We start from the raw sequence: 18,506 nt of genomic DNA, 5'->3' as shown, positions 1-18,506 counted from the left end.
GTATCGTGTAATTAAGTAGCAAATAAAGTGCTTGCATGTGTTTGTGTGTGAAATGAAAGGAATTTAAATGCATGAGCAATAGCAAATCATAAGTTAAGCATAACACAAAATCACATAAGCACATGGTTCCTAGATGACTAAAGTATAGGTTCTAAGGGTCTAATAACCTATCCTATATCCCTAAAGTCAATAGCTCTGATACCAATCTGTCACACCCCAACCCGCAGCGGAATAGGTGATCGGGGCATGATCGGGTTAACTCGAGAGCTTATGACTTGCTATTGCGTGTTTTAAATAATAATTTATTCATAACAAATGTTTCACAAAACAATTTATTCAAATAATTACAAACGCGAGACATAAATAAACTACACTAATCCGTTTTCTTGTTAACTAAGGCACATCCTATGTCCAATCTTCTCTTCGTACCTGTTCACCTGTATCATGTGTAAAAATGGTTTTTGGGTCAACAAAAGTTGGCGAGTAGATCTTTATTTGTTTTTATTTAACCTTAAAAGATTAGTTGAATTTATTTAATAAAAATTATGTAACATGCAATATTAAATGTAATAGTGACATCAACAAATAATTCATCAATCAATCCACATCAACAAGTAATGTAACAAGACATAATGAAACATAATCAGTGAAACAAATGATGCGATTCAAGCCCCGAGAGGCGAAAAGCGAAACCATGAAACAATGATGGTGATACCGAGTTCGCCCCATGGTCGTGGGGGAACTGGTCAACCGGTGGTGGATCCACGCGAAACAGAGAAACAGAGACACAAAGAAGTAAACACATAATACATGTATGTGAAACAAATAGCGTAACAATGCGATACCAATCATGAACACATATGACATTTAAGTTTGCATGTTGGGAAAATGATATGAAACACTTATGAACACGTGACATATGATACACCCCAAAAAGTTAAAGTGACAAAAAGGGGGAAGAAGTAAGATCTACTCACAGTGGTTGTGTTTGCGATTCCTCGTAAAGTAACGCACGAGTAAAAATTGGAAAGCCGAACAAGTGGGAGCGAGTATCCTAAATATGGAAGTACCACACGAGAGATGGTTTAATAAATTCCTTAACATTTAGGATTTATAGTCGATTTTTAGATATTACAATTTCTCTCCTCATTACATTTAATTGACATGAAAGAATTATAATAATTTGTCGATCATTCATGTTCTTATCTTTAAAAAAATTAAACAACTTTTTTAATTATATATATAATTATTAGTTATCATTTGTATATATTTTATTTTATTGCATATGTACATCACATATGATTTAGTTTTCATAACTGTGTTATCACAATTAATATGATTTGAAAATTTACATAAAACTTAACAAGGTTATAATTTGATCAGAAGACATCTAAAATATTATACTAAAAATAATTACTTATATTTGTGTTCCATTAGGTAATTTAAACACAGTTAGTTGACTAGCAAGTGGCAATACTAAACAAACTAATCACAAATATAAATATAACAAAGTTTGTTTTACACTTAAAACTAATTGCACAAACAGTCCCTGATGTTCATATTTTATTTTTGAATCCAAGTTTCTTTTACACTTTGAAGTAAATACACAAATAGTCCCTCAACTTTAATAACGATTTAACTTGACTAACAAACTCTTCTTTGAAACTCAACCGAACTAACCGGCTTATATTACAATATTAATAGTTTTAATTGAAATATCAATTTAATAAATTAAACAAGTAATTAAATAGCTAAATCGATATGGGATTAAATTAGAGAATAATTCCTTCTATGGTTATTTATTTCGCGAAAAATTCCGAGGTTTCAAAGGTTAGGATTCAGGTTTTCAAACGGGTCGGATTTTGGGAGCCCATTTTGACAGATGTTACATCTACAGCCGCCAGAGAGACGTCAGCGGGTGTCCGTCAAGGGACAACTCATCTTGTTTATTTGGGACTAGACAAACCCAATCCTGATTGCTTCCCCTATTAATTTGTGAGCGGCGTGAAACGTATCAACAGCCATCTGCAGCCTAAACAATATATTAGTAATAATTATCTAGTCTAGATTAATGTTCAATCTATTTATTTTCTTAAGGGTGTGCGGAGTGGGACGCGGCAAACCTCGACAAACCCTTTTGCCGATCGGCAAACACCGCCACCGAGGTTTTGCCGTTGCCGAACAACTCAAGAATCGGGGGAGGATCACCGATGCGGGGAAGGTGATTGAGAGAGAGAGAGAGAGAGGGCATTGTGGGTGGGATCCATTCCTATCTCAACCAATCACAAGTTTTTCCTTTTTTTTTAATTAGTTTACCACTTCACCAAGTGTCTAAACCATTGCCAACAATTTTCACCAAAGTTTAAACACTTTTGACTGATTGACATGACGCGCTCTGATTGGTCGGTTTTTTGGTTTGCCACTCCAAAGTGTTTAACCACTCCTTACACCTTAAGCATAATATATTAATTTATTTAAGAACAACATAAGAATTATATAGTGATGATTTATTGCTTTATTCATATTAATTATTAGATCTAACACCAAATTGGTCATTAAGCTTGAATGTTTAAAAAACGCGTATAATATATCTCACATTCCACATGATGGCCAAAAGTTCCAAGACATGGTACAACTTTCAGGACATCAATAACAACTTCACAAGAGTTCTTTAATTGGACAAAATAAGATAAATCAAATTGAACAGCAGAATATTACATCAAAACATTATAATTTCTAAATTTTGATCATGATTGATGATTGCATGATACCCTCCTTTTTAACTATTGATTTTTCTGCAAATCTTTCTGATTTGACCACTTTTGCCGGTCAAAGGAGCAATGTTTCCCATTTTAACCATAGACTTTGCAAACTGCTGGAAGAAAAGCTCTTGATTTGCAGCATACTGCTTCACAAACTCCATTGTTTGTTGGTTTTGAGTAAAAAGTATTTCATCAGAGCTTAGAAGACCCTTTTTAGCAATTAAGTTCTTGTAATAATTGTTATCGAATTTTGTGGGTGACACCGGATCCAAGAAAAACAGGTTCTGATCACCACCGGATCTTGGACAGTTTTGGCGAAGCTTCGCGGCGTATGATTGGTCTAGCGAAAAGTCGGGCCGCCCGTTGCCGGTGTTGTTGTATAACCTTTGCCTGAAACTGGTACACCTAGCATTTCCAATAGTGTGACTTCCTGCAAAGAGAAATGTTTTAAGACCAAGAGATTATCATTTTTCTTGAACTATAATAGATTTTTCAAAATTTTCTTGAATATTAACATGACAAAATTAAAGAAAAATAAAAAAATAAGTAGTTTATTATTAAAAACCATGCATATTTAAAAACTTAACTTTCAATCTTTATTAATTGTTTTAAAATATTTAAAAACTTAAAAGTGTTACACTATTTAACTTTTTTTTAGGGAAAATTGGTATTTAATAAACCAACCTTTAACCAGTTGGTAAATAATAATCCAACCTACAGAATTGGTATATAATAATCCTACCTATCAACATGTTGGTACTCAATGAACTTCCGTTAATTTTTTTTAACTGAAGTTAGTTTTTAAGTTTTATTTATTACACAAACAGTCCATGTAGTTGTAATTTACTAGTTTTAACTATTTTATAAACCTCAAATCGAGGAAAAGGAGGATTTTCGAGTGGTTTTTTTGTTTCATAAAATAGTTAAAACTAGTAAATTACAACTACAGGGACTGTTTGTGTAATAAATAAAACATAAAAACTAACTTCAGTTAAAAAAAATTAACGAAAGTTCATTGAGTACCAACATGTTGATAGGTGAGATTATTATTTACCAATTTTGAAGGTTGGATTATTATTTACCAACTGGTTAAAGGTTGGTTTATTAAATACCAATTTTCTTTTTTTAGATATTAGCCTTTTTTAATCAACCATGTTTAAATCTTACCTGATAGTGCTACAAAATCAACAATGTCAAGACCCTTAAGCTTGAATTTGGTGAGAATGGTCTGAAAAGTGTTGTTGGGAGCAGGAATGTTTTGGTTAGAACCACTCAAGCTTGCACCTAATGAATCCCTTCTGCCTAATGGGACTTCCCAACTTGGTCCACCAGTCTGCACAAATTTAAAACATGCATTCATGATTTAAGGTTCAAATAATAAGTTATGTGCCATGGGTGTGTTAGGATATGATACCAGAACGGTAGAGTCTCTAGCTGCTAGAGCCATAATATCAGCACACGAGACGGTTTGAGGGCACGCCTCCTCCAATGCAGCTTTGATTTGGTCAATGACTTCGAACCCACGAGCCGAGTTGCGGTTTGGGACGGACCCCTTCTCGCTGATTATGCTTCCACTGTTGTCAAGAAGTATCGAAGCATCGCACCCCTAAATGATTATTTGAATGCACATAGAGTAAGTTTCTGATCACCATAACAACATTTTACTAACTTTTAGAACCATTTAATCAATACGTTTCACAAAAATAGCTATTTGACTTTCATGTTTATATAAATATTTTACCAATTTATAGAGCCACTTGACCAATACGTTTAACAAAGGGGTAACTTTGTAGAATAGTAACCAAGTTTTAAAAGTGTTCCAATTAGGTCACTCAAGTTTCAAAAGTGTTTCAATCAGGTCACTCAACATTCATTTTTCATTAAAATTAAGGGTTTTTTCATCCATTTCATAAGTAACCATGGTGATGTGGATTTTTGTTTCTCTTTTCCCTTTTATTTGATGCTAACTTTGAATGATAACGTGAATTGTAACTTGTTTTTTTTTTAATTTTTAATGTAATTAAAGTTTTTTATTTTTAATAAATATAATTTCATATATTAAAATAATCCGACCCCAACATCTTATTCTTCATTTTTTTCTTGACACATAGAAAAAAGGGCATGACTCGATTTGAATGTTAAGTTATCTAAATGGGATAAAAACGATACGAGTGACCTAATTAAAACACTTTTGAAACTTGGTTACTATTCTGTGACATATTCCCTTTAACAAAAATAGCCATTTGACTTTCATATTTATCTAGATTTATGTGCACTAAAACAATGACACGATTTCTGCTTGCGTCATACCAGCGCAAAAATATTGCGTCCTAGACATTATAATAAAATCTTAAAGTAATATATATATAATTACAAATTTAGATTATTAAAATTTATATTTTTTAAATGTTTAAAAACATAGAATTAATTAAACTTCGTTTTACAAATATTAAAGCCCAAAAGGAAAAATTCGGGTAACTTTCGGTGTAAGTAGATATATGGTGAGTGGTGACACCTAAAACTTGTGACAAGTTGATATTTAATTTGTCCATAACAATAGCAGAGTTTAGTAGTGACGATACTTATTAAGAACAAACCTTGACAAAACAATCGTGGAAATGGAGTCTGAGCAAAGAAGCAGCCATACGAGCCTCTTTTGCAACAGCTTTCGCAACGACAGACTGGACTATGTCTTTAGCTTGCGGACATGAGTGGTCGTAAAACTGAGGGTAGAGGTAAGAGCCATTGGCTATAGCCAGGATAGAGATGATCAGAAACATGAGCATGGTGATTGACGACCGAGCCATATTATTGTGATGGGTTAGCTCACTATGGCTAATGAAAGGCTAGCACTGCTTGTGGTTTTGTGATGGAAGTGAACAATTGGATGGAAGTATTTATAGACTCGACACAAGAAGAGTTGGTTACTTTGATAATTTATATACAATATTATATAAAATATTTTGCATATGAAAGAAGATAGTATATTTATCAGTTAACATGTTATAACACTTCATATACATTAGGTGTTCAATTTTAAAAATTTATTACAATAAAAAGTACATTTATTATTTTAATCTATATGTTAGCAAAATATGTCAAATTGTGTGTGTAGTTTGGCTTATTTGATTGATTTGGATGAAATTAGTTAACTTTGCATGCATGCATTAACCACTACAGTAATTTAATAAAATAAAAACAAAATTATCAAATTCAAAATTCATATCAATTGGTGCAATCATGTGATGATTGATAGGAGTCGTTAACCAATACCTCAAATCGAATTTTGTTGGAAGTGATGAAACTGGAGTAGGGCTACCTACTATGTTGACAAATATGACCTAAGTACTCACTTGTCATTTCGTTGACACTAGAAAAGAAACATTTTTTATTTAAAGGTTTGTTTAACAAGTTAATTCTTTATATGCATACATACATATAAACATACACTAGTTTTACTGCCTACTTTTCATATGTTAGTTATATAATTTTATGTGAACAATGCAATAATAACGTTTGTGTGAACAAGTTTTATGACTTTGAACCAGGCCGATCACTAAAATCGATTGCGCAATGTTTTTGTCACCGCTTATTTGGTCTCAAATTGATGTTGCGGTCGGTTTATGATTGAGAAGGTGGTCACGAATGCCAATTTTTCTAGCAGTGTCGTGAAACGGAAAAAAAATATAAGAGTTCTTACCTCTACTCGAATGACAAGTAAACTAGCATGTCTTTATATTTGTTTAAACTCCAATACTTTTGTCAATAAAATGAGCCAACTTGTTCATTTTGTAGCCGGAAAAAGCCCGACACGCATATTAATCTTGTAATAAACAAACTAGTTGTACTAAGATGGCTTAATTAATATTGTTATCTGCAGAAGCAAGCCCAGGATCTTTAGTCCGATATTCTTATGTGCAAACATGCACATGTTAGAATTTTTATAGTTATTCGAAGGTAAATTTGCATCCTATGTATGTATGTATGCATGCATGAGTGGTAGTAAAACTTAAGGGAGGGAGCTTGCCGAAGATCTTGATTTGTTATTTATAAACCACTTTAAATTTGTTCACCAACCGATGTATGGTAGGACAACTGTTACCCAATTTTTATATCAAATTATGATTTAAACACCTTACTCGTATGTATTAATATTTCATTCATATTAAGTTCACTTTGAATAGATCTTAGCTCGCTATAAAGCTTTTAACATAGAAAACACACACCCATAAATTACTAATTTTAATCATTATATACATAGAATTATTTGTATATTAAGTTAGTTATCTTTTTAAGTATATATGAATGAGTGTTCAAATCATAATAATTATTTATAACTGGAAACCAATGTATATAAATTTGTGTGATCAATAACTAATGTATATATAATACCCCAAATAGTATTATAACATTATACAAAGTCCTCGTTATTTACTTTACTATTTTAATATATCGCCTTAATATAAGACTGGAAGGTATGGTGATGGAGGATGGGCTGCCACGTCATCGGAAATGAGGATGGGCCTAAAGGGGATGGAGCAAGGGGATGGAGGATGTGGCTAAATATATATATATATATATATATATGTATGTATGTATGTATGTATGTATGTATGTATGTATGTATGTATGTATGTATGTATGTATGTATGTATGTATGTATGTATGTATGTATGTATGTATGTATGTATGTATGTATGTATGTATGTATGTATGTATGTATGTATGTATGTATGTATGTATGTATGTATGTATGTATGTATGTATGTATGTATGTATGTATGTATGTATGTATGTATGTATGTATGTATGTATGTATGTATGTATGTATGTATGTATGTATGTATGTATGTATGTATGTATGTATGTATGTATGTATGTATGTATGTATGTATGTATGTATGTATGTATGTGGAGGAGGCCAGTCGTACACGTCGTGTGGGAGCCGGAGAGGACGCGACGTCCCTATGGGGGGCGGTGTGGGGGTGCGGCGCCGGCCACGCCGGGCCTAAGCCGGCCCCCATACCTTCTGGTCTAATATGGTTAAAAACATTTAATTTCTATATTTATGGAAGTATCATGGAATAAATGAAATTATAAGAGAAAATTACCATTTTAGCCAAGAAAATAGTCAATTTACCATTTCAGCCAAGTCATGAGTCTTTGGAAAGACCATCTCTATTCCCAATGCGGCTGATGCCTCTTTTTCTTGCTTTTTTCTGCCAGCCAATCATCCATCGACACGTGTAACAGTAATGATTACTTCCAGAGTGACTCAGCCAGACTCATCCAAAGCCTTTAAATAGAGGCAAGCCGGATGGCTTGCGTCTGGCTCAAGAGGTAACACATTATTTTATGCGTCCGTTCAAGACCCGTCGGATGAGTTTGTAACGCAACAAAAAGTCAGGTCCGAGACGCATCACTTGAGTCGGCCGACGCAAGGCAGGCGTTTGGGTTAGAGCAATCACATCAGTCACATCAGTCACATCACAGTCGCTGTCAAAAATTTCGTGGAGGATCTTGAGTGATTTGCGACGCTTGCCATGCGTCGCAAACGCATCAGCTTTGCTGTCACAAATAATATAAGATCTTGAATGCAAGTTAATTTTTTTGCGACGCTATCCATCCGTCGCTAACGAATGCAAGTTAATTTTTTTTTTAAGTATGCCGGTTTATCTTAAAGTTTTACTAACTTTACTTTGAACGGTCACCTTGATAATAAACGTTGATAATAAACGTTTATTGTAACGTTGTAAGCGTTAAAAAAATACAAACGTTCGGCGAAATAAAACAAAACAACATTAAAAAGTACTTAGATTTATAGTTAAACAAACGTTCGTCGAAACAAATTTCACATTAAACAATATTTGGACGCGGTAAGCAACGCCAAAAATACAATTTATCTGCCATAAACCTTCTATATGTCATAAATTTTTCCTTCATATCACTAGTGAGACTGATCGGTTTATCCGTGAGCAGATGTTCCATTATCATACATAGATAAACTGCTTCGTTACCAAACAGGGAGCTGCGAGACACGACGTAGTCGTCATTCATCTCAAATGACATTATTTTTTCCTGTTTTCCTGATTTTTTCCAGTATTGCATGTCAACCAATACTGCTCCTAGATATACCGCAATTTTTGTAAGCTTGGGAATGACAACTTGTCGGTATTTCTCGCCTTCGCAAATGTCTGCACAGGGATACATTAACAGTTGTTGGGTCGCCAGGTCGAGTCGTAGCATTAGCCATTCCTTATTTTCTAGCGGTATAGGAAAAAAAACGTAATCAACGTCAAAAAAGGATGGGTACGGCTTGAACTTACCATTGCAATAAGTTGCCACGTTTTTTGGAACGGAGTCCAATAAACACTCATAAAACTTTGGTGGTAGAATTGTCCAACGAAGATTTAACATAGGGTCTTTCAAAATTTTTCTAGTTCTCCAAGACATCAGTCTACCAACCCAGCCTTCAATATGCTGTAAAAAAAAGTTTAATTTAGTTACAGATGCATTTAATAAAAACAATTTTTTTAACATAGTAGTTTATATATTTTACTGTTTCGTTGAGGTTGCCGTTAGAACGAAATCCCAACAAAGTTCCCCAAAAGTTTTTGTCGAGCTGAACGTATCTAGTAAAAACCGCCGAATAACAAAACGGAGCGTCTCCGCTACGATAGAATTCTACCACATCTTTAGACCAATTCTCGTTTTCGTCGTCTGGTATCGCCCACCTACCTCTGTTGTGCTGGTGTAAGCTATGTCTATTATGTACATAGTCACCTTCATCAATATCACGTCGATTTTCAATTTCCTTAGTAGATTTCCCGCTTTCGTCTGCATTTGCCGGCCTTCTCCATCGACTTAGTATCCAACTTGATGCCTTTTTAGCGGGTTGAGAGCAGTATTCGTCACTCGCTAAATCTTTTCCTCTCCGATTCGACATAAATAAATAATTTCTTTCTAAAAATCTTTGCAAATGTGATGAATTTTTTAGTGTACGTTATTTTTTTTATCATTAATATGGCGATTTATATAAAACTTTTGCCAAAACAAAAACAATAGTACTTTTACTGTAGAGACGCATAAGAAATTGTGGCAAACTCATTAGATAGGTTCCAAACTCATTAGATAGGTTTCAAACTCATCAAACCATGTGCAAACTCATTCGATGCGTCCCAAACTCATCAAAACACGTGCAAACTCTTAAATATTCAAAGTCAACGTTCAGTGCTCACGTGGACGCATCACAATCGGGTTACTGGTTCCCACCTCTTGACGGAGATCCGACCCTTCAAGTTCTATCCGGCGGTGGTGTGTCGGAGATCCGGCCGTTCAAATTCAGATCAGTCATTCTTTTGAAGAAGATCCCACCTTTCTTACTCTGATCCGTCATACCCTGGTTCCATTTAGTGCTCATCTACACGATTAGGGATTCTGACCCGAAGAGGTGTGACCCGAACCGATGTAAGTTTGTTGAAGACGATCCGACCCGACCCGTCAAACCGCCATCGTTTCTCTCTCGGGGACCACAATGGACTGGAATTGTTGGGATGATTTCCCTTTACCACCCATCAACAATGCAGATGAGCTCATGCATTCTGCCACTGCATTCGTGGACAATGCCGCTCCTTCCGCCAAACCGGTAAGCAAACCATGTGTTCTTATAGATTTATTATTATTTTGGTTATAATCTTGCCTTTATAATTTTTCTGCATTTCATTATGATTGTTTAGGTTAAGAATCCTAGAATTAGAGTTAGAGCTGTTTGGACAATCATCGATAGGATCAAGAAAACAGTCACTGCAAGGATACAACTTAGGTTGAGGGATAGTGTCTTCGGGCACTATTTGGATATTGAGTCTGTGATTTGTGAAAGCCCATTGTTGTTCTGTGTTGCCCGACATCAGGCTTTCACTGAAAACCCTAGTCATGGAATATGTTACATGTTCGGCAATGATTCAGTCTTGTTCACCCCCTTACAGTTTTGTGTTATCACCGGGTTAAGATTTGGGGAGTACCCAAATGTCATATTCAACGAGTCAGCCAATTCTTTCAAATCTAGGATATTTCCAGGGAAAAGGGTGGTTAAACAACGCGACTTGAACGAGATTTTCACTTCAGACTGGTCAAACTTTTCGGAGGATGATTGTCTCCGTATCTGCCTTTTGATGATAGTAGGGTTAGCTTTTAAAGGCACTCAAAGTCACGAAACCATAGATATGAAGTTGATGAATCTTGTTGATGACTTAGAAGCATGGAACCATTTCCCGTGGGGCAGTTATCTTTGGGAGAGCACCTATTCACATGTCTACGATATGACTCGACGTCACGTACCCGGTAACGCAGGTTTCAATTTGCCTGGATGCGTTTGGCCATTCAAGGTAATGATTTCTGTGTTGGATAAACAATCCTCTCGTCACGTACTGGTTAATGATTATCGTTTATATGTGCAGATGTGGATTTTAGAAATTTTCCCAGAATTTAAACAGATGGAAAAATTTTATAAATCACCCAGAATTCCTAGATTTCTAAGTTGGGGCCCGGGGACACGGCTTACGATTACAACTGTCGAGCGAATTTTGGAAACAGCAAAGACGGTATTACGATATATTTGTACTATTTTTGAGGTGTATATTCTTTTGATTAATACTATCTGATTTAACTTGCAGAATGATTTATACCGTCCAATACTAGATGTAAGCGCCACTAGCGATGAAAGGCAGTGTGAATGGTACAGAGATAGTGAACAGTATTTACGTGCTGTTGGCATATTGAATCAACCGGTGATTACCAGGCAGCCCAGTTTCCAGACAATACACACTATTGGTGTCAACATGAAAGATGCCAAAGAATCAAAGAAAAGAAGATCTGTGACTATTTCGGGATTACAATATTCAATTCCTGATGAAATACAGACATTCTTGGTGGAAGAATTTAAATCAATTCTGGACAATCGGCTTCATGCAAATAACCCGAGGCTTAGTCAGCTAATAAAGTCCGATGTAGGTGTTCAATTACAACTGTTTTATGTTTTTTTTGATGTTTAAATATGTCAATAATTACTTTCATCTTATGCAGCTCACTAGTCAGAAGGGTGAAAACCGTACTGGTGATGACGATGAAAAGGTAATGTTGTGGTTTACTGCTAGTTATGATACCCATTTGTTCATTAATCATTGGTAGGGGTTCAATTACAACTGTTTTATGTTTTTTTGATGTTTATATATGTCAATAATGAATTTCATCTTATACAGCTCACTAGCATGACGGGTGAAAACCGTTCTGGTCATGCCGATGAAAAGGTAATGTTGTGGTTTAATGCTAATTATCATATAGTTAATTACAGTTTATGTATTCAGGTGGAAGACGACCTGTTCGAAAACGACAACGATGCTCCTGTTTATCATGTGCCAACAGACAAAATGCAACCGTCTAACCCTCCTGTAAGCCAACTTGTTTGTTAATTAGCAAGATGTTATTGTTTTGGTAAAGTTGGGCTGATGAAGCCAACGGAGTGTGATTTTTTTTAAAAAAATTATTTTGTTAGGATGATGCCGCCGAGATTGCATTATTGCGGCGGTCGGAAAGGTTATGGAAACCGTCTGCATGTACGCTATCACCTTATGTTGTTATGAAGAGGGTGTCAAAGAAAAAAAAGAAAACGAAGAAAGAGATGCAAACGGAAGATAGTGCCGATGCAAACGAAAGAGATGCAAACGAAAGTACTCTTGAAAAAATCAAGAGTTGGTATGAAAGTGAATTTGCTAAAGTTTGCAAAACAGATTTAAGATTGCGGCGGCTTGGGACGTTGATGGGCGGTGAAGTTGGTCCTGATTTTTGGATGTCTTTGATGGGCGACAAAGGAAACGGTTGGTTATCCGATGATGTAAGAATGATAATGTTTTGTTTCTTATGTTATTTATGTTTAAAAAAAAACTTAGTATTTAATCATCATAAAAAACAGCATTTATACGCTTGGATGATTACGATGTATGAGACGAGGAAACCAACCGACCGGTGGAGCATTCTACCGCCTTACTTTCAAATGACCTTATTTGAATGTGAGTCGAAACGGAAGGCGAGGTGTTATTTCGATGGCTCCTTGGAGCCTGTGCCTCCAATCGCCGATGTCGACGAGGTAAGTGTTATGTTGTTATTGTAATCATCCAAGCGTATTAATGCTATGTTTTATGTCTCGCTATGTTTGTGAATGAAACAGGTTTATGTACCGTTGAATATTCCAAGATTGCATTGGTTTTTAGGGGTATTCAACCTTCGAGATGAAACCTTTACGATATATGACAGGTAATTGGACATGTTTTTGAATAAGCAGTTCTCTTATTTGTACTTGTGCAATAGTTCAACAGGCTTTATAATTCTATAAAAAAATTGTAACTTGTGCAGTCTTTCGGAGTGTGCAAGTATGGCCATGAGAAGAACAGAGGTTGTCTGTAAAATGAATGTTGCCTTCGACGTATGGCTACGCATCAACGGCTACTACGCGGACAAGCCATTGAAGATGTCTCTCCCGTTCAAAACGATCTACCCAGACAAAGTGCCCCAACAATCAGGCGGTCTCGGAGATTGCGGGATTTGGGTTTGCATTTTCCAAGAAAGGTTAATCAAGAAACAACCAATATTTCAAGACGAAGACACGGCTGTGGTTGCGAAGCAAATGAGGCAAAGGCTAACGGTGTTATTCTACGAAAGTCTCTTACCAGAAAATTTTGATATCGTGTCCACTAGCAACAAAATGCAAAACGACTCGCCTTCCGTTGATGGTTAATGTTGATGATTTTTTGGGTTATGGAACAGGTCATGTTAAAGGTAGAAAGGGCCGGTTAGTGTATTTGTTGAATATGTATGCTACTTTGTTTTTTTTTTAGTATTTTGATGGTGGGCCGGTTCCTGTTAAAGGTAGAAAGGGCCGGTTAATGTATTTGTTTGTGGGCTGGTCAAGTTTTTTGATGGTGGGCCGGTCATGTATTTTGTTTGTGGGCCGGTACCATGTTTTAATGAAACAGGTATTTTGTTTGTTTTAATGAAACAGGTACTTTGTTTGTGGGCCAGTACCTTGTTTGTGGGCCGGTACCTTGTTTTGTGAAACAGGTCATGTATTTTGTCATCACCTATATATGTATGCATTCCTCCCAAAACCTGCTACCACCAACCGAGCTTCTTTCCCAAAACTGTTTAAACCAACCGAATAAATGTCTCAAAAATCAGCTTCTTCCTCATCCAACAAATCGATGTCGTTCGTGGAACCTTCTAATTTCATATGTTCGTGTGGAGCGGCAACCTGCTACAAGCTTTCAAGGACGGAGGCTAATCCAAATCGAAAGTTCTTATGCTGTGTAAGTCACTTTTGTAATGCCTCTTATGCCGGATTTTATATGTTCTTATGCCGGATTTTATGGGTATTTCATAATGGCTCTTTTTTTTAACAGAAGCAAGAATGTGGTTTTATTAGGTGGGCCGATACACCTTCCTCTTCATCTGCACCTTCGTCCTCGTGCAACGGTTGTGACAAGGTAATACCGGTACTTCTAAGAAGCATGGAAAGCAAGGATGATTTCGCGATTAAGAAAGCTAAGGAGGCAATGTTTTTAAAGATGTGTTTATTGTTTAGTTGGTTGATGATTGTTGTAGTTTATATGTATTTTTAAATAAAATTTGATAATGAATTTTAATTTTAAATTAAATTAAAATTTGAAGAAGCTATCTCTAGTTTATATTAATCTTTCATGATGTCCGATGTGTAGAAAAACCAATTTGTTGAGGAAGTGGCAGACAATGAGTTAGACATAGTGCGGTATCTGGTGCAGGATTGGTTTGATGACCATGACGCGGTGATTGAAGTGTTGAAACAAGAGTTTGAGGCGTCTCTTCCAGATCCAGAGTTGGACTACGACCCAGAGGTGTTGGAATCTTTTTGGAATGACCTCCATCAACCAGATTGGTCTTGTGATGATGTGTGCCATGATTTCTACCCGGGGGAGCATTCTTCCGACTCAGAATGGTCTTGTGATGATGCTCATTGGAAGTAGATTGTTAGGCCTTTTTTTTTACTACCATGCTTGGTTAATCTCTGATCGGATGGAACTATTATCTTTTAACTGTTAGTCCTTGTAATTTAGTATCTTTAAAATTAGATTGTTATGCCTTTTTTTTTAACAGTAATAGAATTGATAAAATATGCATCCTTTAAAAATATACTTTAACTGTTTAATTTAGTTTTAGAAACTAAATGCATCCTTTAAATGTTTAATTTGTTTTTGTTAAAAATATGGACATAAAAATATAAAACGCATGATAACAGTAATTGTGCATTTCACATAAAGACGGTTTCACATAAAACTCCCTAAAACTAATAACCTGATAGGCTATAACATTTACGGGGTTTTAATCCTCTCCTAAATTGTACGTGGGGATTGTATGTTGCGATACGTAATCCCTGAAATCCTCTGGTTCGACTTCTACGCTTCGTACATGCGCCGTTGAGATGCCCCGGGAGGTACTCTGGGAATATGTGGGGTGTCTACAACTTTCCCGGTGATGGCCGTGACTTCGGCACCGGCCACAGAATATGGGAGTGGGTTCCTCCCCTCGTGACAGGATTCGCTTGTTTTCCTTTGGCCGACCGGATTGACGTTTGGTAATATTCGGTGGTTGCAGATTTAATAAACCGTCCGGTTTTTCCCACTCAGATTTATGCGGGAGAGGATTTATCTCTTCTGCATACGTTGCTTTATAAACTTCGTTACTGTAACATGACATAGAATAATGACCACAGTCACTTTCACCTAAAAATCTTGATACAGCAATAACGTGACCACATGGCAAACCAGATAATTGCCATACCCGACAAGTGCATGTGCCGTTAGCTAAATCAACGAACCCTCTTTTTTTACCATCTTCAACTTCAAAACTGTTAACACGAACGCCGGTGACCGTCCAAGTCCTAGAGTTTTCAATTTTGTGTTGGATCTTATTTACAGCCCACTCTGTTAGTAAGTGTTCACCATGGATTCCCTGGTTGCGACGATCATAAAACCATTTTTGAACAGATTGCCGGAAAAATTCAATAAGTTGCGTCACCGGCAATTTTCGGGAATGTTTTGATAGAGCGTTCATCGACTCGGCACTATTAGAAGTCATATAATGGTATCTTTTAACAGGACAATGTGCTCTTGACCACTTCTCAAACCCAATTGTCGTAAGAGTGTTCCTTAGTCTCGGAACTGCGGCACATAACGCGTTGAAAGATTCCTCAAAATCGGAAAGCCGGTAAGATTTGCAAGTCTGCCACCATAGAGACTCGTTTTCCTTTTTTTTTTTTTTGGGTAATTTAAGGTTAACCATTAAATGACGACAACACAACCCGTGAAACGCTTGTGGAAACACGGCCCTTACGGCTAATTGTATAGAAGGTGCTCGGTCAGAAATGATTGCCAACTCTGGATGATCGCCAATACAATCTTTAAGTTTTGAAAGGAACCAAGTCCACGAATTACCGTCTTCAGATTTACCAATCCCGTAACCAACAGGCAAAATCTGATTGTTTCCGTCCATGCCCACAGCCAAAAACAATGTTCCTTTAAACTCGCCTTTCAAATGGGCCGCGTCTATGATAATGACCGGTCTTAAGGTTCTTACAAAGGCACGAATCTAACATTAACATTAACAATTTGTTAGATAGATAAAAATTAACATTTTATAAGATAGATGAAAATAAACATGAATAAATATTAACATTAACAAATTGTTAGATAGATGAAAATTAACATTTTATTAACGTTAACAGTTTTGTAACATAGAATAAATTAACATTTTATTAACGTTAACAGTTTTGTAACATAGAATAAATTAACATTTTAGTTAGGTTATTACTAGAAAATTTAAGGCGTCACTTACCGCGGCACCTAGGGCGACAAATACCATTTCAAAACGATCCTCCGAATCAGTCAATATGTGCGTCACTGTTCCTGGATTAGCCTTCTCCAAATTGTAGCAGTAAATTGGAAGTTCAGCAAAAGAACTTGCTGAATTTCCATGCAAAAGTTGTAATGCATTGTTTTTTCCTCGCCACGCTTGCATATAAGTTATATTGACTCCTTCTTTAATTCTAAGATCTTTGACTATTTCTGGGCAACGGTAAATTCGACCAGAATTTTGAAATTGTTCTTTTAACATGCTACCCACAACCATTGGGTTAGCCTGACGCATGTGTGGATGTGTCTGCGTCTTAGAACACGTATGTTTGTTGTTAAAAGATTTAACGTAGAAAACATCACAAGATTGCCGACTAGCGGATTTGAAACTCCACTCACAATTTTCAACAACACATGATACTTCATAACGAGTCTTTGATGACCTGTCTACTTTATACGAAAAAGATTCGGATAAGCACATCTTTCCTAGTTCGATTTTCATTTCCTGCTTGTTACGAAAGGTGTAACCTTCATAAAATCGACATTTATCTTTATTATCAATAAATTCTAGTTTATCGTTGGCCTTAAAATCATCCTTTGAAAAAACACAATCATTTAAATCGGGGCATTTATATTCAAACGTAGGAGAACAAGAAGAAGAACCCACACCAACTTCTTGCACCACGTATAGTTTAAAAAGTTCTGTAGGATTATTTTCCCACAGTTTGAAAAAAAATAAAAGATCTGAATCATCTATAATATCTATAGGTTCAGAATAATCAGACATCTTGTAGGATAACCGTGTGATATTTCGAAAACCACAAAAGTCGCACACATTTTTAAAAAAGTTATCATACGAAATTTTGTCAAAATTAGTTTCAAACCCACGTATAAGAGAATCAGCTTGCATTACGTACTCACGCCTACCGTCAACGAATTCCCACTTGCCACCGGTGTAAACCACAAATCTAACCGCCATAATACACGAAAGTAACAGTTCAAAGTAGAGTAAAATTCACTCAGTAGTAAAACTTTAAGATGAGTAAGTAAAACTTTAAGATGAGTAAAACTTTAAGTAACCGGTATTTAATGAACCGGTATTTAATAAAACCTGTATTTAATAAACTGATGTGATATGCGTTAGCGACACAGTAAGCGTCGCAAATACTTAATGATTGTATGACAGCGACAGGATGTGAGGAGGTATGAGTCCGTCGCAAGTAGTTAAGCTGATGCGTTTGCGACGCATGGCAAGCGTCGCAAATCACTCAAGATCCTCCACAAAATTTTTGACAGCGACTGTGATGTGACTGATGTGATTGCTCTGACCCAAACGCCTGCCTTGCGTCGGCCGACTCAAGTGATGCGTCTCGGACCTGACTTTTTGTTGCGTTACAAACTCATCCGACGGGTCCGGGACGGACGCATAAAATAATGTGTTACCTCTTGAGCCAGACGCAAGCCATCCGGCTTGCCTCTAGTTAGAGGCTTTGGATGAGTCTGGCTGAGTCACTCTGGAAGTAATCATTACTGTTACACGTGTCGATGGATGATTGGCTGACAGAAAAAATCAAGAAAAAGAGGCATCAGCCGCATTGGGAATAGAGATGGTCTTTCCAAAGACTCATGACTTGGCTGAAATGGTAAGTTGACTATTTTCTTGGCTAAAATGGTAATTTTCTCAAATTATAATAGGAATATTGTTGGATAACTATGCAACAAAAATATGTGTTTTAGAATTAGGTCAACCACATCAACAGTTAGTTACCGGCTCCTTTTTTTCTGCTATTATTGTGTCTATTTAACCTTT

The 18,506-nt window shown here is 36.1% G+C and overlaps 2 protein-coding genes across 2 annotated transcripts; both read right to left on the bottom strand.

Moving 5' to 3' along the window:
• Positions 1–2,568: 2,568 nt before the first annotated feature.
• On the bottom strand, positions 2,569–5,611 carry LOC110915367 (peroxidase 72-like). Its single transcript, XM_022160046.2, has 4 exons — positions 5,360–5,611; positions 4,177–4,368; positions 3,930–4,095; positions 2,569–3,192 (listed from the first exon to the last, which is right to left on the bottom strand). Exons 1-4 carry the CDS (start codon positions 5,567–5,569, stop codon positions 2,780–2,782), a joined length of 981 nt encoding a protein of 326 aa, XP_022015738.1. The 5' UTR covers positions 5,570–5,611; the 3' UTR covers positions 2,569–2,779.
• Positions 5,612–15,167: 9,556 nt separating this feature from the next.
• On the bottom strand, positions 15,168–17,675 carry LOC110920350. Its single transcript, XM_022164563.1, has 2 exons — positions 16,680–17,675; positions 15,168–16,433 (listed from the first exon to the last, which is right to left on the bottom strand). Exons 1-2 carry the CDS (start codon positions 17,673–17,675, stop codon positions 15,168–15,170), a joined length of 2,262 nt encoding a protein of 753 aa, XP_022020255.1.
• Positions 17,676–18,506: the final 831 nt, after the last annotated feature.

The sequence above is a fragment of the Helianthus annuus genome, chromosome 16, assembly GCF_002127325.2.
Source record: "Helianthus annuus cultivar XRQ/B chromosome 16, HanXRQr2.0-SUNRISE, whole genome shotgun sequence".
Lineage (NCBI taxonomy): Eukaryota > Viridiplantae > Streptophyta > Magnoliopsida > Asterales > Asteraceae > Helianthus > Helianthus annuus.
The sequence above is the reverse complement of the archived record's forward strand: the minus strand, read 5'-3'. Positions and strand labels throughout refer to the sequence as shown.